The following is a 24,905-nucleotide window of genomic DNA, read 5'->3' as shown; positions in this document are numbered from 1 at the left end:
AAGAGGCTCAGCCCCCTCCCCCCCTGTGGAACAGCTAAGGAGCGAATGTCCCGGGGATGGGGGGGGGGAGCTCGGTGCCGCCCCCCCCCCAGCCGAGTTGAGTGATACGATCATCTCGTTTTCCTTTAAGCTTGCCTGTTGCGGCCGCCGCGGCTCCAGCCCCGCCGCCGGCTCCGAGGACCGCTGATCCTGCAGCGGCGGCTGCTGCGGCCGCCCGGGCCGGCCAGCCTGTCCGCGCCTCCCCGCTGGATGCCGTGAGCCCCCCTCCCCCCGGGGAGGGCCGGGACCCGGGCTGGAAGAGGAGCGAGGGCTCCCCTCTGCCCCTCCTCTCCTCCTCTCCATCCTCGTATTTCCTTCTCTTCCCCCACCTCCAATTCTCTGGCCCCCACCCCCCCCAAACCAGGCGCACCTCATCTGGGGCCGGGGAGGGGGAGGCCCGGCTGCGCCTCCCCCTCCTCCTCCTGCCTCCGGGGCGATTTGTCAAACTTCCCATTCTGCCGGCAGCTCCGTCCTCCTACCACCTCCCCTCCCTCCTCCTCTTCTTCCTCCTCCTCCCTCTCCCTCCTGCTCCCTCCTCCCCCTTCCCCTCTCCTCCTCCCTCACGTTTGTGGGATCGTGTATGAGCAAGAAGGGGGGAAAAAGCTGAGAGACTGGAGGAAGCAGTATCACACAGGAGATCTCCGGGGGGGAGGCTGAGATAACTCTGCCAACCTCCCCCCCCAGAGCTCCCACCCCAGCGCCACCCACTCCCCTCCCCTCTCCTCCTTCCCCTCCCCGTTCGCCGCCCCCCTACCCCTGGCAGCAGCAGCAGCGGCGGCGGCGGCGGCGGCGGCGGCGGCAGCAGCGGCAGCAGCAGTCGCTGGAGAGCAGGATGCCGAGGAGAAAGCAGCAAGCGCCCCGGCGCGCAGCAGGTACGAGCCTTCTTCTCTCTCCTCTACTCCTCCTCCTCTTCTTCTCCTCCTTCCACCTCTCCCTAGCCCCTTTCCCGTCCCTGCCGCTTCCTCTCTCCTCTCCCTGGGTCCGATTTATTTTCACCTTCCGGCATTTCACTCCGCTCCATCTGCCCTCACTATTCTCAGAGTAACTCAGGGCTTTGCAATATGCCAATGTGTGAGGTTGTCGGATTTGGGGCATCCAGCAATCTTGGACGCCTAGTTCTCTTTCCCTGCTGTCCTCTTTCCTCCGGACTTCTGGAGCCTCACTTCGGGAAAGAAGCAAGCACTGCCTTTTTGCAATCTGTGTCTCTATCTCTTTTTCTCCTGAAAAGATGAGTTGATAGGGGAAGTGTGTGTGTGTGTGTGTGTGTGTGTGTGTGTGTGTGTGTGTGTGTGACAGTCCTAGAGGGTCATCTGGCTTTTTAAAAGAGACACTGGGAGAGACCTCTCCCTCCCCCCTCCCCCCCTTAAACTTGGCCTGAAGCTGCCTTCCCTCCTGCGGGGCTGAGCTGGGGACATCTCCAGTTCCTCTAAGGAGTCCATGGTCCCTTTGGCAACCTCCAGGCTAATCCTATTGATTTTTCATTTATTGGGCCCAAGCTGAGAAGCCGCAGAGGAGGCCGAAGCTGAGAAGGGTCTGTGTATTGTCAGATGACTGTCAAGAATATTTTTGATGCTGGCTTTAAATCCCTCCCCCGCCTCCCCCCCCCCCTTTTTACTACTCTCCTTTTCTTCTCCTCCTAATACTTTCTGGGCTACATATGAATAGTTGTCTTTTTCTTTTCTTTCTTTTGGGCCAGGACTGTCAAGTCCTGTTAAGACTGAGCAGATTTTTAATTAATTATTTTTTTTCTTCTGGCAAACCAGCCCATGAACCAAAGACAACACATACAAACATTATTTTGCAATAATCGTCAGTTGGGGGCATGTGGACTGCTAGAAGGATTTCTGGCCTCTTGCCATCCTTGATTTGATGACTGATTGATCGCCTGTCATCCTGCTGCCTTTGATCTATTCATTCCCAATAAACATCAATAAATCACTTGCTCCAGTAACGCCAGGCTCTGTGACGTCAGGCAAGCCCAGTCGGTAGATCAGGGATTTCTGGAGGATTGTTTGAGAGGACCACATATGGACAAGATGTATTTTGATATGAGTAACACTCATAGGTGGAGAGGTACAGATGATGTTGCACAAACCGAGAGGATTAAGTGTTTGAGGGGTGGCAGAGGGAGGAGCTGAGGGGGAAGGGGAGAAGACTGGTGGCCAAGTATATTCTGAGCTTTTCTTGGCTGTAAATTATGTGTTCATTATATCTGAAAGTAGTATTTTCCCTCTATCTTACAGTAGTAGTCATAGTAGTAGTAGTAGTAGTAGCAGCAGCAGCAGAAGCAGTAGTAGTAGTAGTAAGTTCCATTATCTTAGTTGTTCTTGAATAGTACTTATTAAGTACAGTAAACTTGTAGTTTGAGTTTGCTATGGGGAAAAAAAGGAAACTACCCAGGCTCTGACAGTTGGAGCCCAAATAGGATGAACTCTATACCAATCCTTTCCACAGGATAACTAGGATTGTGGACAGTTATTTCTCTTGTTAGGCACATGCTTTTATGTCAGTATCTTTGGAAAACCATGGAAAGAGATAGACTTTCCGGGGAGGGTATTTTTCTTCTTATTTCTAGATTGACCCAAGTTTAGAAAGTTTTCAAAGTGATATAGTTACATCTGGAGTGTTCAACCAACTGAGGCCTCTGTCTCTTAGATCAAGTTTTAACTTAAATGAGGCTGGGATATTAACTGCATCAATGAACCCCTCCCCCCAAGTTTAGCTTAATAATGCTTTCTTTAAAAAGTTGCACCATAAGATTCACACTAATTTCCAGGGCTTCCTTCTGACTTCCAGACTTTTCTTTCTCTTTGGGGCATGCATTTTGAGATGTCTGTACATCTTGTAATTTACATAGGGTTCATTTTAATATCTTCAGATTTGGTCTGGTAATCTCTTTACAGTTCAGCTTTTCAGTGTCACTCACTAAATCTGATCCTCATGCCTGATGTGTTAGAATACTAAAGTAACTAGGAGCAGACTTTCTTTTCCCCTTTCAAGAGCAGCCTTCACTGCAGGAATTTTTTTATACCTTTTGCAAAAACAACCAAGATTTATCAGGTTAGTTAAGAAATATTCATTATAAAAACTTGACTGCAGGACTAATAGGAGATGGAAGAATGGTTTTGCTCTATCAAAATGACCCGTCAAAACGACTTTGTTTCATATTTGATTTAATTGTCTCTCTCCTGACAGGCACATTCATCAATAGCTTAATGGTCAATCAGAAGTTGGCAGAGTGAGTGCTTTCATTCTTCCCCCATACACTGGCTTTGGCTTTACTTTATCAAAATGCCTCTGCCTAATGGACATGAAGAGGAGGGGGTGGAGAATGACTGAAGGGCCACTTATTTAAGAAGAGTGAAAAAAAAATACCCTCCACATTTATGCTGGTGATAAGTATGTAAAGACCAATAAGTGAGCTGTGTGAGGTTTTTGTCTAGATGGACAAGAAACTTCCCATTCCCCCTACCCCCTCCTCCTTTTGGGTCCTCACAGCTGCAAGTTATAAGGTTCATGACTGCTTTTGTGGCATACTGAGAGTGATGACAAATTGATTGCTTTGTACTGATAGAGGGAGTTTAAAAAAAAAAAAGAAGAAAGATGTCTGCTGATTGGTAACTCTGAAAATCCAGTTCCCAGCAACCTAGAGAATACTGGAGAATTTTCCCCCCTCCAAACTGAAAGGTCCGCTCAGCCATAAAAAAAGAAAAGTTGTTTTGCCAGCTTCATTAGTGTTCACCTAATTAGCTGTAAACCTGATGGATTCCTGACAGCTTTAATGATTGGAGATGACAAGCTCGACGCAGTGTCATCCAGTAGAATTAGGTTTGCAGCTAGTTTGATGTAATCAAGTTGATATTACACAGTCCTGGTTGCCTTTAGTTGTGCATTAACTCAATTTTCTGCTGCAGGTGACAAATGGGCTTTGGTACCTGGATAATCATGTCATAGGAATTAGGGCCCTTTTAATGGTCTGGAGTAGAATAACAACAACAAAGAACTCTCAGCTGTACAGAGCTTGCAGACATAACAGACAGGTGCACAAATTCTTTATGTCTAGCCCAAGTGTTAACACCACACTGTGGAAGACTAAAGCTGTCTCCAAGAATTTCTGAAAAGCAATCATTTCTTACTTTGGGATTGTAAAGGAGGGAAATAACTCAGGATCTGGTGACTTTCCTTTTCCTCTACCCTCCCCCCCACCCCATAATGTGGGAGAAGGTCAGACTTAAAGATTTGCTCACCTGTTTAAAGGACTAATAGTTTTAGTTCTCAAGACAGCACACATTTGTGCCAAATAGATATTTGGGAAAGTTAGAACCCGGTAGTGTTAATAGAGGCCAGTCTAATTTGAGAAAAGTTATAATTATACCTTCCTAAACATTACAGCTTTTTCTTAGCACTTAAAAAAAATCAGACAAAAACAAATAATAAATGTCTTCTTAAAAGATAAAGAAATCATGCTTGTAGTTATACTTAATAACTGGTGACAGACCTTTTTATTCATATAAATTTATTTCTTCAGAGGAACATAAGTACCTCAGGGTAATAGAAACCCAATTCTTTCTTTTTCTCTCTTATCACCAAGTAGTTCTCAACCCACCTGGTACCTTTAAGTTTCATTCTTTGGGAGAAAATTATCCTCCTTTGGAGCTTAGCTGTAATAGATTAAACCCATGAAGACCTTGAATTTTTTAGCGCTTTACTTGAACACCTTTCTTTCTGTTGGGTTCACTGACACTGGTGCCCTAAGTTGGCTCTGAAGAGGGTTACTAAGATTAATAACTACATAAGTACCTAAGGAAATACTAAAATGCCTTTCACAGTTCTAGTTAGAATGGACCAGGTTAGGACCAGCTGCCACAACCTGCCGAGGTGTATGTGCCTTTGGAAAATTAGATCCTGCCTTGTGATTTTTCAGGCTGCTCTTTCCTCCAACCAAAGTAAACATAGCCATGTAGTCAGACTACCTCTATGTAGGTACTCAGGGGGGCAGCCCCTGTTATAGATCCCATTTGCCTCCAAACCTGCCACATATTTCTCTGTTCGACAGAGATTCCTCCCAGCAGCTAGCTGACAAAATGATTAGTTATGGTTGTCTCTCTGCTTTTCCTTTTCCCCCTTTTTTTCCTGCAAAGTATGAGGAACAATGCGAAAAAAGAAAGAAAGAAAGAATGGGGCATGAAGGCAAGGAGGGAATGGCCATTTCTGGTAAACATCCAACTGGAGAGCAGAATCTTCCAGAATCAGCTGCCACTGCTCCTATTATCTTGACAACTGTCAGTTAGGGCTTCAGTGCTCTCCAGGGCCGCAGTTTATTGCGAATGGTTGATGTTGTCATCTTCCTTGCAGTTTTGCCTTGAGCACACTCATAAGCAGGAGGGAAATCATCAATAACTGATGTATCAGCAGTTATTCCTTAAATTGGCTCACAAGTCTGCATTCTTCCTCTTTTTACTAAAGATTGTTTTGTAAAGTGATTAGAATGAATTGTGACTGCTTCAGGGTTATGGGGAATGCTGTGAAGCCAGGGTGAGTTTGCAGGATTAGAGTAGTTCACCACCACCACCATCCTCCCTTTTCTTTGCCCCCAGTGACATTTTCTGGGATAAGTATTGACTGTAGTATAGAAAAGATTACCTGGTTGGGGGGGCTGAGGGGGTGGGGCGGTGTGCTCATTGCATGGTCAGTTTTAAGGTAAAAAATCTTGCTCACCTGGGTGGTGGAAATCAAAGCCAAAATCAGAACTCCTCGTCTTGGTGGAGAAGCAGTAATATTTTAATCCAATGATATGAATGTTTCAGTTATTTCAAATGCAGTTTCCATTGCTTTCCTGCCTCTCCTTTCATATCCATGCACTAGAACAACTATAAAATAGCCTGAGTCCTCTAAGTACAAAGTCGGTATGTGTGTATGTATATGTGAACAGAGTTTTTGTAAGGGTGTACACACAGCTATGGTGTATTTGAGTATATTAGTCAGACTGTACTACATATTATGTACATATACATACACATGTATAACATACATATACAGTTCACATATGCACATATACATTTATGTGCATAATATATGTGTGTATAAATGTGCATATATATACACACACACAAATACATTCTATTCTAATACTGCAGGTATTAGAATATTACCCATTAATATATGACCAAAAAACCCCACAAACAGATGCGACCCAGTGTCACCAAACATTCTTGCTCAGGTGTTTAAGACTTAAAAATTTTAAAATTTAGTCACTCCCCAAATTGTGGTTTATCTGTCTGAAATTAACAATGAAAGGTGAATACAATATATTGTATTTAGTAACAATGATATGGACTGGTACATGCGGAGAGATAATATGCAGTTGTAATTAGACTGAATAGACAGGCAGTCATTTTTAAATTCTTTGACACATGCATAAAATAGTCATATAATAAGATAAGATGACAATTTTATGTTAGGTTGATAAAGTGTCCCGATACATGCATTTAAATGTCTGTAAGCCTTTTTTTATCCAGACAGATTAATTCTAGTTTCCAGTATTTGCAGTTAGTCATTAAATTAATTTTAAAAATCCCACTAAACAATGAGTGTGGTTAAGGGTGTTTCTCTCTCTCTGTCTCTCTGTCTCTCTGTCTCTCTCTCTGTCTCTCTGTCTCTCTCTGTCTCTCTGTCTCTCTGTCTCTCTCTCACACACACACACACACACACACACACACACACACACACCACCCCTCCCGTCTTCTTTTTTAGTGTTACTACCAAAAGCACAGGGAACGGAGACAGATTTTGTTAGTTTTCCTTGAGTTTTAAAAATCTGCATTAGTTGTGGGTTTCAGTAATTTAGGTCATTGTGAAGAAAATTTTGCCCCATAGTTTCTTACCTGAAAAAGTGCAGAATACAGCATCATGAAATTGTTTATCACTATCTGTGTGAAAAACTGCAATACTATGGATCCAGGGAATTTTTTTAACCACATTATAAGATGTTTTAACAAAAATGGGAAAGATTTTAAAGCATCTCAATTTTTTAAAAAAGGAATTAAGTACAGATGCAAGTTTAAGTAGCACTTTGATACACAAGTTTAATTAATTTTGACTTTATATTTTATTTTGTGCTAAACAAGAAATTATTCAGGACAAGAATTGTAAAAATTATTCCTTAAAAGGCCACGTTACCTGAAACCTTCCCTAATCCTCCTATTTTCTCAGATGTGCAAAGGTGTGATTTTTGAAGAATAATTTAACTTGGTGTTTGTGCTTAATGATAAATTATTAATTCATACTGTCAGGACACATGTTATTAATTATGACTCTGTTTCTTCCATCCAGAACAGCTGTTTGGGAAACAGGGTAAGTTAGTAAGTGTCCTCGGTGTGGGAGTTCACTGAGTGAGGAACCTCCCAATTTCTTCCCATAACACTCTTATTCCTCAAGCTTTCAGAAGCTGTAAAATTCCTTGGGGGAAGAGAGTTGAGGGCAGAAGTGGGAGAGAGAGAAGAAGAGAATGATATTAATTTTAGACCAAGCATGTGCACATTAATAATGACATACATGAACTCATGTGCATTTTTAACAATTGAGCCAAACTTATCATTAATTGAAGTCCATTTGAGATTCTTAAAGTAGTTTTAGATGTTCTTACTAGTCCAGCATTTTGAACTGGGTATATTCATTCACTCTTTTCCATGAATTGTTCCTATTTTCTCCTGTCCACTATTTGGAAAGTCAGAAGATCCCACATACAAGTCTTGAACGACTGAAGGCTGGGTATTATAGATGACTGAGGGCCCACCCAACTTTAGCCTACTGCTGGTGGAGAGGAAAGGGCTGGCTTTATAATATGCGTGAAATGACTCAAATTCATTTACTTTTGATATTTCATCCCCATCATTAAATCCAGCCCTATGTGTTTCAGTTTCCTCTGCGTTCTTTGAGGAATGCATGTTGCATAAAATAGGCAGTTTTTAATGAACAATTTAATGTAAATGGGTTTTGAATTTAAATTAATATTAATGAAGCTTTGAGTGAATTTATTTTGCATACGTAAAGGCTTGTAAGTCTTTCACCCATGCACTCCTTTCTTTATGGAGTAACGGATTTGTTAGGTAGATTAACCATCTCCTTTAAAAAATGAAAATTTTTTTTAAATGATTTTACCTGGCCATTTGTGCCAAAACAATATGAAAACAGACCATTTCTTCAGTTTAAAAATATACTTCACTATCCCCATATTCACTGCCCATTAAGTGGCTCATCTTCTATTACCACACCATTTCTGAATTTGTCTTCAGTTTGGTACAGCTGCGGAAGAAAACAGGCACCAACAATAGTTTCCACAATCAAGATGTTTTCTTTCTTGGGCTTACCTCTAATGCATTATGTATCCAGGAGTGATGGGAAGTTATATAATTAATTCTGTTAGATGTAATTGCGATAATCACTTTGATGTTACACATAATAAAGGTAATATGGTAAGCATATGAAGAAATATAAACACCTTATTGTAACACTCAAGCTAGAATTCTTTTTAACAAAATCTGTTTTGCCGCCCAGCTTTTGGTTCCTTTTGTCACAGGTGATGATTTATCTAAGCCACGTTAATGGATATTCTAAGGGAGAGTACATTTTTGGAAGGGGAAAGTCTCTCTAAGCTAGTTACTTGGGAGCCTTAAACTTCCCCTTATTAAAGATGTGTCTTGTTAAAAAGTAAATTATTCTGGTTTTTAGAAGTATCAATGATGGCCTGAGGAATACCCTTTTCACTAAGCAGGTTTCACTTAAGGAAGCCAGTAATAGGGTTATAGCGACCTTATTGGTCTTTAGATTTCCTTTGCATCTCTGCTCATGGTCCAGCATAGGATTGTGGGAAAGATATGTAAGAAGGCCTGTAGGTAACTGTAGAAGAAAGGTCTTGTGTAAAAAGGCTGATGGAAAGTAGAATATGGAAAGAGATTGGCTTATATTATTATTTAGCATTCATTAAAGGTGCTAGTTGTTCTACCTACTGGTTTATGATGGTGTTCCAGTGTCTCCTAGGGGGCACAATAATGAGATCATGCTGGGTCCTAGAAAGAAACCACTTTCCTGTTTTGGGGGGGGGGACCCTCATCCCAGCTTTAGGATACTTAATACTGAATTCTAGAGGTGCCTGATACGTAGCAAGTATGATTCCTATTGGAAGGTTGGAAGGAGAATGAAATTATTCTTTATATATCATATTTACAAATATAGCTTTCGATTGTATATGTGAGAAAAGGAGGTGGAATAGTATGGTGGAAATTTGGTATTGCAATTTGATATTATGTACTGGGTATGCCATGAGTTCTGAAACTAAAATACTGATATGGCCTAAGCTCTCAGTTACTTGCAAGCCTTCTATAATGCTGTGAAGGTCATTTGATTTTATGATTCAACCTCAACTCAAGAGTCAGTGTGTTTCTTCGACAAATTTATATGTCATTACCCTGCATTTTGTAAAAGATTATATGTGGAAGTTGTGCCCAAAGAATGAAAGAAGTGGATGCTGAGATCTATATGGAGTAAGAGGAAGGTGTTTTTTAAAAAAATGATGGCAGTAACTGTAGTGCTTTCTCAGGATTGTTTCCAAGTCCTTGTAGACCCTTGGTGTCCAAGGCAGAGGAGGTATTGTAGCTAACTCCAGTAAGCTGAAAAAACAAACCCCAAACCACCTTCTCACTGAATTGTTCTGTGGGAAGAGCAGGGCGCTGCTTGGAGTGTCTCTCAAGGCCTGGGCTCTGTGCCTAAAGTTCTTTTTCTGCTAGGTCAAGCTTGTTGCTGGAGGGCTAGGAATCTTGGGGTGGGGGGGGCGCAAGGAAGGGGCCTCCTGGGGTTTTGGCTGGGCTCTGGGAGACTGGCAGCCATCAGTCATCTCTCTGTGACACACAGTCTGTTTTTGATGGCAGGCATGATAAAAGGTCTGGGAACTCTATAGGCCCTTGTAATCAGGGCCAGTACTGACATCCTTCTCAACTTTTGACAGCTTCTTCCTTTTCTCTCTTCACCGCCAAGACTGTCTCAACTGAATTTCCCCTCCCTCCCCCCTTTTCTTCCACCCCCTTCCTCCCTCTCTCCTTTGCCTCTTCTCCTTCTCTCTCTCTCTCTCTCTCTCTCTCTCTCTCTCTCTCTCTCTCTCTCTCTCTCTCTCTCTCTCTCTCTCTCTCTCTCTCTCTCGTTTCATGTACTTGATCAGTCTCAGATGCTGGGAATTATTTTTTTCTGAAGGGAGGGGGAGTGTTGCTTTTGGTTTGTGGGTTGGGCAGGTGTGAGAGGAAGTCTGTTTTTTTTTTTTTGTACTGTAGGCCTGTTGCTAATTAATGTTCCTCCATAAGATTCTGTCGTAGTTGAGTAATGTTTTTGATCTTTATGTCTGATAACTGCATACTTAATGAGATTTCAAAGCTGCGAGTGCAGCTCCCTACAATTATTGACAGATGCCTTTTCTTTGCCATTGGGTTCAGCTTCATAAATCCTCTTGCAGTAATGAGGTTCAGAAGTGCCACCCTGCCAGTGAGCTAATGAAAGGGGGGGGGGGAGGGAGAGAGCGACTCGGGGCTGTCTGACACATTTTTTTTCCTTTAAAATTTACTATGCAGATGTCAAGCTGTGGGACGATTACTTCAAACATGCTAATTTTTATCTTGCTTTTGTGTCAGGCCTCTGCCATTAAAAAATAAATAAATAAAAATACCAGCCTTAACCTAGTTTATTTTAATATATAAATGCAGATAGATTTGTATGTAAATATAGAATATATCTATTTTTTAAATTCATGAATCATTGCTGTTGAGGACTTTGATAGATGCATGTCCCTTTGCAGTTTTCCAGTTGATGGAACAGTTTTTTGAAATCCGAAGGGCAGAGAAAGGATGAAGCTTGATCTCTCTCCAGGCCGAACGTCAGCCTGCCCTAAGTGTGCACTTGAAACGTCGCAGAATTCATTTTCGAGTTCTGAAACTAAATCCTGCTGGAGAAGAGCTGCACCACGCCAAACCGTCGATTTCCTTTTCAGCAGAGTCATACATCACTGACCCACCCTTCCCTCCTGACAGAATGACATATGTCATTTATCAAATGGGCCCCGGCCAGACAACAGGGAGGGGAAAGCAGTTTCTTGTGATGCTGTCTTCTCCTCTCTCTTACTGTGGCTTAGTGAGCACCACACTGCTGATGGGGGAGGGAGGAGAGAGGAGAGAGAGAAAGGGAAAAGGAATAGGGAGAGAACATAGGAAAGAGAGCAAGGAAGGCAGAGAGAGAGGAGGGGAAGAAAGGGAAGAGGAGAGGAGGAGGGAGGAAACTAAAGAGCAGAAACAGAAAGGGGAGAGGAGACAGAGCTTGTGTGTATATGTCTCTGTGGGTGTCATGGGGCGGAGAGAGATTGGCAGAGTGACTGAAGAGGTTATGTTCTTTCATATTATCTGCTAAACCACGTTGTTCAACCCTTTGAATCCCTTCTTATCCATACCCCCCCCCCCTTCTTTTCCCTTCCGGAACACCCTCCCCTCCTCCCCCCCACCTTCAGTTTGGCAGTCCAGGGGAAAGCTGGTTGACAGGTATCATTCAAACAGCACGGGCTGGTGAGGGGTTGTGTAAATGAATCTGAGAGCTCGCGGCTTCACATGATTCAAACGTGCATTATTGAAGATGGATGTTCCTTAAAAAAAGATTGATGATGGATATCAGGCTTATGGTGCCATTTATCATTTTGAATATTATTTAGACTTGCCGTGTAAAGCTGTAACTTGAGAGTCGGACGAGCGGGGACAGAATAGGGCCCCTGGATGTATGCACTGTGATGGATTGGCTTTGCTTCCCCACCCCATTGTTTGTTACCAGATACCAGCCAGTCATTATAGGAGTGCTGTCCTCATTTTTTTTTCTCTTTAAAAGAAGTGTTTAAAGAAAGGGCAGTTTTTAATAAAAGTAAAGAATAGTATGGGGCAGGGAGAGAGGATGAAGTAAGCTCCTCTAGCTTAGACTAAAGGACACAGGCAACTTTTTTTTTCAGTCAGCCACGTACAAAGCGTTAAAATATAAACAGGACTGTAGCTGCCAAATTAAAAATGTTGTCTGATTTTAAAACTCTTTTATGTGTTTAAAAAGAAGAGATTCTGCATTTGAAATGCTTAACACAATGTAAGTTGTTTTTTTTTTTAACTACCTGGCTCAGTTTATAGCATGAGGATGGAGAAATGCAGACTCCCACATCTAAGGAATACTTCCCTTAAAAAACAACAAAAAAAATCTTTTTGTCAGTGATTTTCTCCTTCTTTGCTTTCCTACATGTACAACTGTCCTGTACGCCCCAGGGTCTCTACTAAGACTTTTAAGGGTAGTTTCTCCTAGCTTTTTGCCTGGTTAATCCCTTCTGTTTTCTTAAGTCCTTCTGCTGTCATACCAAGATACCCCCACCTACTGGAAGTATTCAGGGAAGCAGGCTGACTGACTGATGAGGTTTGGTTTGTGTGCAATCCTCTGTTCTAACTCTCCAGAATGTCTTCTATCCTCTGAGGCCTTCAGTTCCCTGTGGTAGAAAATGGCCTGGCCTGGCGTGCCTGTTCCGCCTCTCTTCTTCCTCAGAGGGCCCCCTGATAGTTCAAATTTAATTGTCAAGGATTCTATTAAATATGAGACTTTATTTGGCTTCGTTAATTAAATTTAATGCTTCTTGTATGACTTATTGTATCGACATTAATTTTAAAAAATGATAGGAGGGAGAGTTGGACTGGGATAGTTTTTCATTTAAAGGAATGGGAGTCAAGGATTTGTGGAAACCCTGAATATTATGACCCTGTTGCTTGTCAGATGAACTTTTCCCTTTGTGGTAAGGAGCTTAGTTTCTAGATATGCAGGGAGGGAATTGAAACACAACCTATAGGTGGCTTCCTCTACTGTCTTCCTCACTCACCAGCTCTATATATTTATGTGTGTGTGTGTGTGTGTGTGTGTGTGTGTGTGTGTGTATGTATGAATGTTTTGAAATAACTTTATTAGTAGCCTGACATTTCTCATTCTAGCCACAAATGACTTGGAGTTTGCTTTCGGGGTTTCCACGCAGCTGCCCCAAATCCAGCAGCATCAGATTTATACCCTTCCTTACCATTAAAGCCTGACTTCACAGTAGAAACTATAAAAAGATAATATTGTTTCCTGTAGAGTCTTCCATGGAGGAAGGCAAAACTTTGATCTCCTTGCCCTGCACTTGTGCAACACTGGAGGTAATTGGAGTACAAGTGCCAATTTGCAGGAACAATTGTAAACACACCTTGATACAAATGGCATCCTCACATTCTTCCTGATTAGAAAACTTTGCTATTAATAGGCACAAAGTCCATTTCAGGTGTAATTGGTAAGGAGCTGAGTGCACTCATGGGAAGAAACCTTGTTTTGTTTTTTGTTCGCTTTTATTCTTATCCCCTTTTTTCAGTTTTATAGCCGGAGACATGATTTATTGCAGCCATCCATCTTTGGGACTCATCCATCACATCCTGGTTGCTAGGCAATCATGGCAGCAGCTGTTTGCTTTGAATCAGACAGAAAAGTTGTCAATCATCAAAGGCAGGTGAATAGCATTAGAAACACGCTATTGTCAGACGGAATAATTAATCAAAGAGAGAAAAGATAATTAAAAAGATATGACCCTTGCAAGTACTTGCTCTGGGTTGCCTGGAAAAAAAAAAGAAAGAAAAACTGCCTGGTCTTTTCTAGACACTTAAGCAGCTGAGGGCTGATAAAATATGCACTCTGCAGTGCATAGTTTTTAATTAATTGAAAAAGGTTCAACATTCAAAGACGATGCTGGAGAAAAGTCTGATTATGAGCAGAAGTAATATTTATTGTTTGCATGAAAGGCTTGACATAGAGTTCTAACTTTCTGTCACAAATCTCTTGCATGCTTGCACTAAGCTGCTTTCAGTACTACTATCTCCCCTAGCAGTGACTGGAAAGAGGGAGCGTACAGCGAGGCAGCCCAGGTTGGGGTCTGGAGGCATTCACTGCCTCCTTTTCAACCAACTAGTGCTTTGTACTCTGTATTCCCCCATCCAACAACTCTCATTGGCCAGGATGGAACCGGAGGGGGTCCTTCATAGAGCCCCAGACACTGTCATAGTGTTGGAGCGATCATTATGGATTCCATTCTAGGCCAGGCTGGTCCCCAGTCATTGCTCAGAAGGCAAGGGGTAGGGATGATGTAATGGAATTCAACTTTGAAGGGTCTTTAAACTCATAAAATCATTAGGCTTTGCCGCTCATGGACTTGAAATGAGTAGCATGTACCTTAAGGTAGCTAGGGGAGAAGTCCCTTCAGAACATATTTCTGGGATATACCAAGAAAATAAGGGTTTTGAAGTATTGGAACAATTACCACAAAGTTTGCTTGACATTAACAACCTCATTCTGAATTGCTAGTGCTTGCTTATTTTACCAATCCCCTTTCTAGAAAGACTACTGGGCCTGTTAAACATTTAATGTTTAAAAGGTTTCCAGGCAATAAAATATATGTGCTTTTTTTCCTGGTGCTAATATATTCATAGGATCTTAGAAATTATCTAGCTTGACCCCTTCATTTTATAGATAAAGGAACCTAAGCCTAGAGATGGGAAGTGACTCGACCAAGGTCACCCAATATCCTCTGACTTATATTCCAGGGTTCTTCCCTCCTTACCATGCTAACTCCTTGAGAAATGAAAGAAAACATTAAAACCTAGCTATTAAGCTATACCAGTGTCTTTGCTCTCTGGTTGAACATGCTGTGAGCATTGAAACAGAGCCACTCTTTTTTTCCTCCGTTTTTTCTTTTATACTATGCTCAGTTTTCACACTGTTCTCTTCCCACAGAACAACAGGACTTCTAAAATTAGGAGAAAAAAACCTAGAGGCTTAGGATAATGGAGAAGGGAAGGGAGAAGCACCACGTTTTTAGTTGGGGGAACTCTCTCCAGGGTATATCTGATTTGAGAGTGATAAACTCAGTCCCCTGTTCCCAGAAGACCTGAGACACTCCTTAGGTAAATTTAGTCCTGGTAGTGCCGAGAGACAAGTATGATTGAAGCTTTGTGCCCATAGCCACATGGAGAGAAGATAGTATTCACTCATTCCTCCTTCCCAGCCTGTTGCGGCTGACAGTTTTGACCTTTTGGTAAAAGAGAGTTGAACTTCAAAAGTATAAGCCAGGGTCCCCTTCCCTTCCCCAGTATCCTTCTCCATTATAGTGGGCTTGAATTAAACAGGGCAGTCATTTGAGGTTGATGCGAATACCAGTGTGAACCAGAGAAACAGGTGACTTCAGTCACTTTTTAACTGCATGATCCTTGAAAATATTCTCCAAAAAGGCTCAAAGTGTAATGAAATTTGTGGCCCTGCTGTGGTGAGTTTGATTTGGAAATGACTTCCTTCATGTTCCCTAGTGGTAGATTGCTCAATATGTAAGCACTGTAAAATGACAGTAGCTCCGTCCATGTTGGAGCTGAATCTGTCCCCTTGGAGTCCATTGCCTTTGTTGTCTTTCTGGGAAAGGTGCAGATAAGACCTGGAAATCCAGAAGCATGTGGCAGATTCTGCTTTGAGGGCTTTGAGATTCTCCCTTCTTTGGGAGCATTCCGCATGAAGGAGGTGAGAAAAGACTAAAAGTTTGTTTCTCTTTCTATTTCTTTTCAGAGGACGTGATTTTCTCCCTCCATGGCCTCTCATGCCCATACTGTCCAACTTCCTTTTCCAAATAGTTGCTGAGGAAGCTCATTGACTAATGTCATCCAAACCACTTCCAAAATTTGGCAGTTAATTGAGGAAGAGGGTAGGTTGGTCCAAAAGAAGATAGCCATTCTCTGCTTTAACAATGGCAAGATTAGATTGAAAAAAAATTTAAGATTCAGTTACATTTTTTAAAAATGAAGAAATGTTAGGGGGCGGCTAGATAGCACAGTGGATAAAGCACCGGCCCTGGATTCAGGAGTACCTGAGTTCAAATCTGGCCTCGGACACTTGACACTTACTAGCTGTGTGACCCTGGGCAAGTCACTTAACCCCCATTATCCCGCAAAAAAAAAAAAATGAAGAAATGTTTACTGGGCACCCACTTTCTGTGTAAGACCTTGTGTTAGGCACTTTAGAGGATATGAAAATGAAAAAGGCATATACTCTGCCCTCCTATTGCTCACTATATAATCTGTCAAGAGTTAGTTGACTGTAATATACAAGTTGTTAATTGAATGTAGTATTCAAGCAACCATAGTGCAAAGTAGAACGTGGTAAGGGGATATAGGGGAGATGTGAACAAAGATTCCCACCTCTTCACCTCCATCCCCCACCCCAGTAGCAAAATATTTTCTCAAGTAAAGAAAGTAACTAAGGTTAGAAAAGTTTAAGGTGAGTAAATTTTCTTAAGACGGGAATCAGGAAGAAGTAAAGTTATTCTCATGGTTAGTGTTTAATGCCTCATTTCCCTCAAGTCAGTCTTGATATAATTTTAAATGATTTTCTGAATAAAACTACACAGAGAAAGAGAGAGAGAGAGAGAGAGAGAGAGAGAGAGAGAGAGACACACACTCTCTGGACTTTAGAGGAGATTTGTAGACCCTCAGCAGTCACTCCTTATGTTTCTGATGACCTGGGTTTATGTCTCGGAAGGACATTAGTGTCTCTGTATTTGGGAAATTTCTCTTTATAAAATGGGAAGGAGTTGCTTCCCTGTGACCTTAAGCAAATCACTTAATATTTGGGGGCCCCAGGCTCCTCATCTGTGAGATGAGAGGGTTGGACTACATGACTTAAAGGAATCTTTCAGATTTACGATCTTCGGATAGAGGCTCCATAACTTAGCCCTTTGAGTATACTTTGAGTCTTTACAGTGATTTTGTAGAAAACATGACTTAGCTAAGTCCCATTCCATGCAAATGAGAGCAATTTGCAAAACTTGAAAGCTTCACACAAATATTAGGTATAATTATTAGTACTGTTAAAGCCATTCTTTGTTTTAGGAGAGTGTTTGTAAAAGGATTAGGGAATAGAGTTTTAAAAAGAAAGGGTCACTGTGATTTTTCTAGGGAAATGCTTCATTCCTTCGCCATATAATTTCTGTCTTTGTTTTTGTTCTGGGCTGGTAGTAAAATGATTACATGTATATTTCTCTATCTCATCATTTCTGTTTCTGTTTCTAGATATAGAAATATATAGATGTAGATAGAGATATATCTATTATTTATATCTATAGATATGTACATATCTAGTGCTAGAGAGATATAACTTTATGCACATGTACACCTATGTTATATGCACACGTGAATATGTACATGTATATTCATATGTATATTCATATGTACATGTATAGTAATGATATTATGCACATATAGGTATATGTACACAAATGTTAGTGAATACCATCTGTAAATATATGACTACTTTGCTATATAGAATACTAAGGCAGCATGGACATTTTGCTTTGTGATGAGGTTCCTGCTAAGATGGTTGGGTTGAATAAGTAACAGGACAGACATAAGAAAGGCTGGTGAAAGAAAATGAATAAAATAATGGTATATTATTGGTCTTAGAAACATTAGAACTCATTCAAACTTGGACCTGAAGAGCTGGACTTAACGATTAAGAGGGAGTTGGGGTTGGGAAGGATGAGAAAAGTCTCCTTTTGAACCTTGTCTGTTCATTCTTCATCAAAGATGCTACATATTTTAACATATCTTTTAGGAAAACGTCCTTTATTACTTGACATATTTCATGGTCATAATTTTTTTCAACTCCACAAAAAATATAATTGCATTAGTGTGGCCACCCACTATTTGGAGATGGCAGAGGCATTTTTAAGCTGAACTTGATGAGCCATTATAGGGATATGGTGGTTGTCGAGATGGGAACTAAGGACAAAAAGGTGAACTGAGGTTGTAATAGCGAACAGTTTGGTGGCTTACTCTCTCAAAAACACCCAAACTTATGTCACGCTTTAAGACCTTCAGGCTCTGTACTGAGGCTAGGGATATCAGGGAGTGGCTTTATTATTTAGCTGTAGGGATCCACAGGCCTATTCCCTAGGGGACATTTGGCAGATTAAAGTGGTTTTTACTGAAAAAGCAGAGCCCTCTTCTGCTGGGATCTTGGGGGCCTTAAATAGTTTTTATCTAAGAGCCATGCATTTAGCGTTGCTACATATAGTCCCCATTTTGGTTTCAAAAAATGAAAATCATTTATTATGTGTCTGAGGAAGCATATTGGCTAATGTCATCTAAATCAATTCCCACATTTGGCAAGTAATCAAGAAAGAGGGCAAGTTGGTTAAATAGGAAATTAATCTGTGATATCAAGGGATATGTATTTTTTTAAGCACAGAGTAACTTGTTTTGGAAAAAAGTAATGTTCAGGTGGTTAGGTTGTGGTGGTATTTTTGTTTGTTTGGTTTTTTTCTGTAGAGGGGGCAATCCAGTCTTCTCTCTGTTCCTTTTTATCCTAGATGCTCCCCATAGCAGCCCATTTCCTATGTTCCCGATAATAAAATGCTAAAATAGGATATGGGAGGAAGAAACGAATAGAGAAAGGAGAGAAAAGTATGGATACTTTGGCCTTAGTTGGGAATAAGTTGACAAATACTTTATTCTCTCTGTTTTCTTTCTCTCTCTCAAACTCTCATATACACGAATACACAGCACACACATGTACACACCTACTTGTGTATATATATGCACGTATAATTTCTATCATTGCCTTTATAATAAGAACTCTGACATATATTGGCTATATGACTAGAGCAACTCACATAACCTCTCAGTGTCCTAGGCAACTGTAATCCTGTACTTGTAGAATAGTGTTTGATCTGTATTGGTAGATGGAATTTCTTCATTAGAGGCACTCCCTACATGATAAAATCACAAGTCTTAACCAAAAAGTCCACAAATCCCAACTAACTTAAATCCGTCTCTGTCTCTTTGTGTGTCTCTCTCTGTCTCTCTCCTCTCTTTGTTTTTATATAGACATAGATCACTTTAAAGTTTACATTCTCATTCAAGTCTCACAACACTGTGAAATATTTTCCAGAATTAGGAAACTGGGGTTATGAGAGGTGAGGTGACTTTTTGGCCATACGTTGGTGACTTTTGCCTTTGGCCACACGTTTGTGACTATCCGAGGCATGACTCGAACCTAGGGCTTCCAGACTCTAGGTCCAGCACACTAGCCATTCTGCTATGCTGCCTAATTGTTGCCTTCAACTCTTAGAGAGAGGCTTGAGGAGGATTAGATGTGTTCCTTCACTCTAGTTTACATTAATGGCCCTTTCTCCTATTAGATCAAGGCTCTAATCAGCCAATCAGAATCTAACCCACCCTCAGCCTGGCATTCTATCAGCTTTAGGATTTTCATTTGCAGAACACTGTCAATGAAATTAGTAATACTGAGATGAGGAGGTTTTTAATAATCCTGCTAATCATATTCTTTCTCTAAATAGGTGGCATTAACACAATCACCATTATGCATCGATAAGTGATGGCATCAGGCAAATTTGACTATTGATACCATTCCCCCAATACAACCTCTATCTTTAATGTTTTAGTCCCAGATTACATTCGATTATGTATAATCTGTCATAATCACTCCAAAAATGTGGTCTCCATTCACTCTCCATGACAATATTTTATTCAATAAATCAGAACCTCCCTTGACTCTCAGAAACCAACTTACTGAGTGGCTCTTTCTGAGATGTCCGTATGGGGAATTTAGCAGTTAAAAATGTTTATACATTCCAGGAGTATTAAGCAGTTAGCTTACTGGAATTCAGCAAATTGCGATGGAGCGTGTGGGAGCAGTATTCTGTCTCTATCTCTGTAATCAATTACCAGCCCTATCATGAAATTCCAGATGTAATAATAAAGTTGATAATGATTATATGGTCAGGAAACACGTATCACACACTATCATTGACCACTGCAGAGATGAGGACTAGTCGCCAGGATTTGGACTATGGTTTTAGAACGTGACAGAGTTTCTTATCATATGAAGATCATTTCTTAAAAACCGAATCAGTGATTCGGCACATTCTTGTGAATGGAAACACTCTCTTTTGTATCCTGAGTTACCAAGGAGAGAGTAGGGAAAATGAGAGGGAGGGCCTGGTTAATTGCTGAGAGCAGATCTGCCTTTCCTTTATCCCCCATCCATCCTGGCCAGATCACCTTCCTGCTTGGGTCTCTTTCTAGCTGTGGAGGAAGGTATGACAAGGCTTCATGGCAGAGGTGTCCCCTAGAAACAGATGTGCCCACCCTTTGACACTTTAGTTTCATCGTAGCCTCCTCTGGTGCAGAGATAGAAAATGGATGTTCCATTAAAATCAATAGAGCGTCAGAACTTGACCAGGCAGATTCGACAATATAGTAGGTGGCATCTCCTGGTCATAAGGTACCAAGCTCACTTGGCAGCTTCCATGGAAACTCAAAATGCCACCACAGATGCATTTGCCTAGGTCTATTAGTATTTCCCTCTTCTTGTATATCTGTGACATTTCCTGAAAATGCGTCTTCATCAGAGTATTTTACTTCAGTTCCTTATGACAAAACACAGCAAGGAAAGACAGAGCATCAATTACAGCTGCAGTCTTGAAGTTTCAAGTCACATTTTAGCCATACTACACTGTGTATTATTATTACCATGATTGTCTTTTGGTGCTTGTATGTATGTAAATTAGATTTTAAAAAAAGATCAAGGCGGACATGAAATATCAGTGACAAAAACAGAAAAAGATGAATAAGCTATTACAAGCTATGAAAAATAAAAAGGATGCCCTTTTTAATTTGACAGTGAACCAAAAAAAATCATACATTGTACAACATGGGAATGTTTTAACAAATATTTTTCTTAAAGCTCCATTATAGGAGTGCTCACTAATGCCGTCATAGTTATTGGTCTGTCAGCATTTCCATTATAAATTCCTCTTTTCAGATGTTTTTGATTCAGCTGCAGAATTCATTAGGGGCTGAAACTTGACATAGCCTTACTTAGTCTGGGAACATATTCATTTTTTTTGTTTGTTTCTCTATTTTAAGTCGCAAAGATGGGGGAGGGGACTAGCTATATAGACTACTTTTTCTTTCTTTCTTTCTTTTTTTTTCCTTAGAAATTGCTTTCTAGTACTTGGAAACTGATTTCAGTATTCCATCTTTGCATAAAATTGCAATGCCAAAGGTATCTAACTTTAAATAGCAACTACTGTGCAGGGACACTAATTTTCTTATTTCTTCCTACTTGTTGACTGAGATCAAGAAGGGTCCATACTTGATTGGTAACAGCTCACAGAGTATGTATACAAGGTTCTACTAGAAACCTGATAGACTTACGTGTCAACATATTTTTTGGGGGGGTCATAGACCCCTCCTTGGCAGTCTGGTGAATCTTTGGATCCCTTCTCAGAATAATATTTTTAAATGCATAAAATAAAATACATATATTTATAAAGGAAATCAATTACACTTATCAAAATATTAAAAACCAACCTCATAGGCCGCAGGTTAACATCCCCTGTCATAGACCGTGGGATATTACCATCTCAAACAAGGATTCTATGAACTATCATGGAGATGGAAAGGAAAAATCATTTTAAAGAAACAAAATCTCTAGACTGGGTGACTTTCTACTGCATATGGTATCTTATTATTGACATGAATTCTCTGCATATTTCCAGTTTAACACAGAACTTGGCTACTTGTTAAAAAAAAAAAGTCCATTGATGTATCAAGTCCAAAAGGGTTATGGACCACACAACATGTTAACAACTCACATTTTGTTTTCTTTCTTTCCCCTGCCACCATGGAGGGGGGTGAGGTTATTGTGGGGGGAGGGGTTCGGAGTGGTCTATAGCCACATAAATTGCATTCAGATGATGGGGATGTGAAAAGCTTGGCTGAGACCTGCAAATGCTTCGGATGTCAGTTGAAGGTGCCTGGGCTAATTGGCTGTCTTGCAGACCATGTATTGAAGGTCTCATAAACATGAGGCACGTGGAGTGGTCAGGGGGTATTTTCATGGTTTGAGCGGAAGCAAGGTGGCTCTGGAGCAGCATTTAAGTCTTAAAACTCTCCATTTGATGGCTTTCTGCCAGCCCCTTCACATCATTTGAAAGTTTTTCTCCCGCTGATTTGATAGGTTTCCAGTGGAACAGAAGACTAGTTGGGGAAGGGGCTTGGAGTTCAGTCAGGGCAGCTGCTGAGAGAAATGCCTTGTTTTTTCATCAAATAATTTAAAACAGCGACTATCAGTAGAAGCAAAGCTGTTACTGAGAGAAGCTAGCCCTTCAGCAATCACAAAGCAGCTTTTATGAATTAAAAAAAGATCTTGACCCTCTTTGAAAGGAAATAAAGGAAGAACCAAGTCTAAGGAAAAACAAAAAAAGCTGATATTACAGTTTTCATGATTACTCACATCCTAAACTAGAGCTTGAGAAAGCTGGCTATAATGGAATTTCTTTCTTTTTTTCTTTCCCAATAGTGTCTTACTCATCTATACCCCCCTCCCCTTTTCTCCCCACTCCCCCCCCCCCCCCATTAAAACATGATGGGATTTGGACTTTGAAAAGAGACAACTGGCAAGCTGTCCTTTTTCTTTGTTGGTTGAGGGTGGATAAGAGAATTTTACTTTGTTTTGGTTAGACCACTCCTAGAACCATGTGCCCTATTGCTAAGTTCTTTTGCTAAACTGTGAAGTAAGAAATGAAGTGATGATGAGAGAGATTTCAATGATAGAACTTCCCCCTGTTGGTACAGGGCTAGAAATCAAGTGGGGAAATCAGAATTCTCATGGATTTGAGCTTCAAAAGCATTTATGGATTTGTCAGTGAAGATTCCAATGTGGCATTATTGGGAGAATACTTTTTATTAACAATACCAATAATAACAGGTAGTTTTTTGGTAATCTTTATTGTTGTGGCTGTTATGTTATAATTCTCATATGTGGGACAGTGTTGGAAGGGAGTCAGGAGAGAGCAGGATTTGAATCCTGGCTCTGGCTTACTATTACTAGTTGTATGATTTTGGGCAAGATCCTACACTTTTCTGAGCCAGTTTCCTTATCTGTAAAATGGGAATGATACTAGCAATAACTGCCTCACAGAGTGGTTGATTAGAAGGTGTTTTGCAAACTTTGGAGTGCCATATAAATGTGAGTTGTTAATTATTTATTATTGTTAAATTCAAAAAGCCTATAGTATCTTACCAATTTCAGTAGCTATTCTAGATGCAAAACAAAGACTATAATAAAATGGCAGATCTCTCTCAACTTCTATTAAACTAAATAAAGCTTCATTATTATCCCAAATCACTTAGCTTATATTTACCCAAACAAATGCCAGCGTGCCTGTTGTGACTGCTGACCTAATACTGCTAAGAGAAGCCTTTGCTCTGCCCCTTGGAAGATTGTAATTATGGTAACATGATCTAAATGTAAACTTTAGCTTGGAGCCCACAGAACATCACATACGAGACAGCTTGACACCTCCATTTCAGCAGTAAGAAATTACCATTGTCTCTTATTTCTTGCTTCCAGCTTATATGACCAAGCCAAAAAGTAATTACACAATTAGGGCTGACATACTTGTTCCTGTGATATTTCTTTCCTTAAGTTTTCTCAGCTTGTTTCAAGTTCCCATTTTTCCATTTCTTTTCAATTTAGACCAAGATGTCCATTTCCATTGCAATGCATTTACTCATGAATATTGCAAGTCTTGCATAATGTAATGATGAAACAGGAGCATTTCATTTTCTCCAAATGTGGTTATTTGTAGATTAAAGATAAACATTTGTGAAGCTAATATGGCCTCTCTAGGAACTTTGCCACCAACTAGAACACGGATTGAGAGGATTTAGGAGCTGGGATTGAAAAAAAACCCCACAACTACTACTTAAGAGACAACTGAATGGTATGTTCTGAAAGGATATACAGTTGTGTGAATTTGCTTATCTGAAAGAATGCCACTTTCTAGAGGTCATGCAACAGTTAACTTCCCATTATAATAATAGCTCTATGAAATATTTTTTCCTTAAAGTCCAGTATCTACAGTGTGGTAGTGGTATTGCAATTAAATTGTTCCTAATTAAAAGTACAATTTCTTATTTGTAAGCCTATTTATATGATGTATTCTAGGCTATAAAGATGCTTGACACTTACACACACACACACACACACACGAACACATGCATACATGCACACGCACATGCATACTCAGTCAACATTTATTAAGTTCTGACTATGTGCCAGGATCTGTGCTAGGTCAGGACATAGAAAAAAGAGGCAGAAATCCCTGACCATAAGGAGTTCACAATCTAATGAGGTAGACAACAAGCAAAGAAATATGTATAAATAAGTTGTATTCAGGATAAATAGGAAATAATTAGAAGAAGGAAGGCACTAGAATTAAGAGGGTTTAGGAAAGGTTTCCTCTAGAAGATGGGATTTTAGTTTAGTGTATATACACACACACACACACACACACACACACACACACACACACAAACTCTTTTACCCATTAGCTGAATTATCAGCTCTGAGACATCAGCTAGAAGAAAAAAAGAAGCTGTACCTTTGATTTAATAAGACAGTCCTTAACTAAGAAGGAGGAAGCATGGGGTAACAGAAAGAACTTGGAGGCAGAAGACCTTGGTTCAGGTCCCAGAGCTTGATGACCTTGGATAAGTCACTTCTCTTCTCCCAGCCTCAGTTTCCTATTATATAAAATTAGTTTCTCTTAGATGATGTGTAGGATCTAGTTAATGGATTCTATAAGTCATTTAGATGAATCACAAAACTTTCCTTTTCTTTTTTATTACCAGTTATGGGAAATATCTCTCTCTCTCTCACACACACAC

General features: G+C 40.6%; 1 protein-coding gene across 1 annotated transcript in view; it reads left to right on the top strand.

Annotated features, from left to right (window-relative positions):
* Positions 1–788: 788 nt before the first annotated feature.
* Positions 789–24,905, top strand: part of TSHZ3 (teashirt zinc finger homeobox 3) — a 90,998-nt gene continuing 66,881 nt past the window's right edge. Inside the window, exon 1 of the mRNA XM_043986303.1 lies at positions 789–911. Within this exon, the coding sequence (XP_043842238.1) occupies positions 872–911 (40 nt within the window). The 5' untranslated portion in view covers positions 789–871. The remainder of the gene's footprint in view (positions 912–24,905) is intronic.

Source organism: Dromiciops gliroides, chromosome 2, assembly GCF_019393635.1.
Source record: "Dromiciops gliroides isolate mDroGli1 chromosome 2, mDroGli1.pri, whole genome shotgun sequence".
Lineage (NCBI taxonomy): Eukaryota > Metazoa > Chordata > Mammalia > Microbiotheria > Microbiotheriidae > Dromiciops > Dromiciops gliroides.
This window is presented reverse-complemented; position numbering and strand designations above follow the sequence as displayed.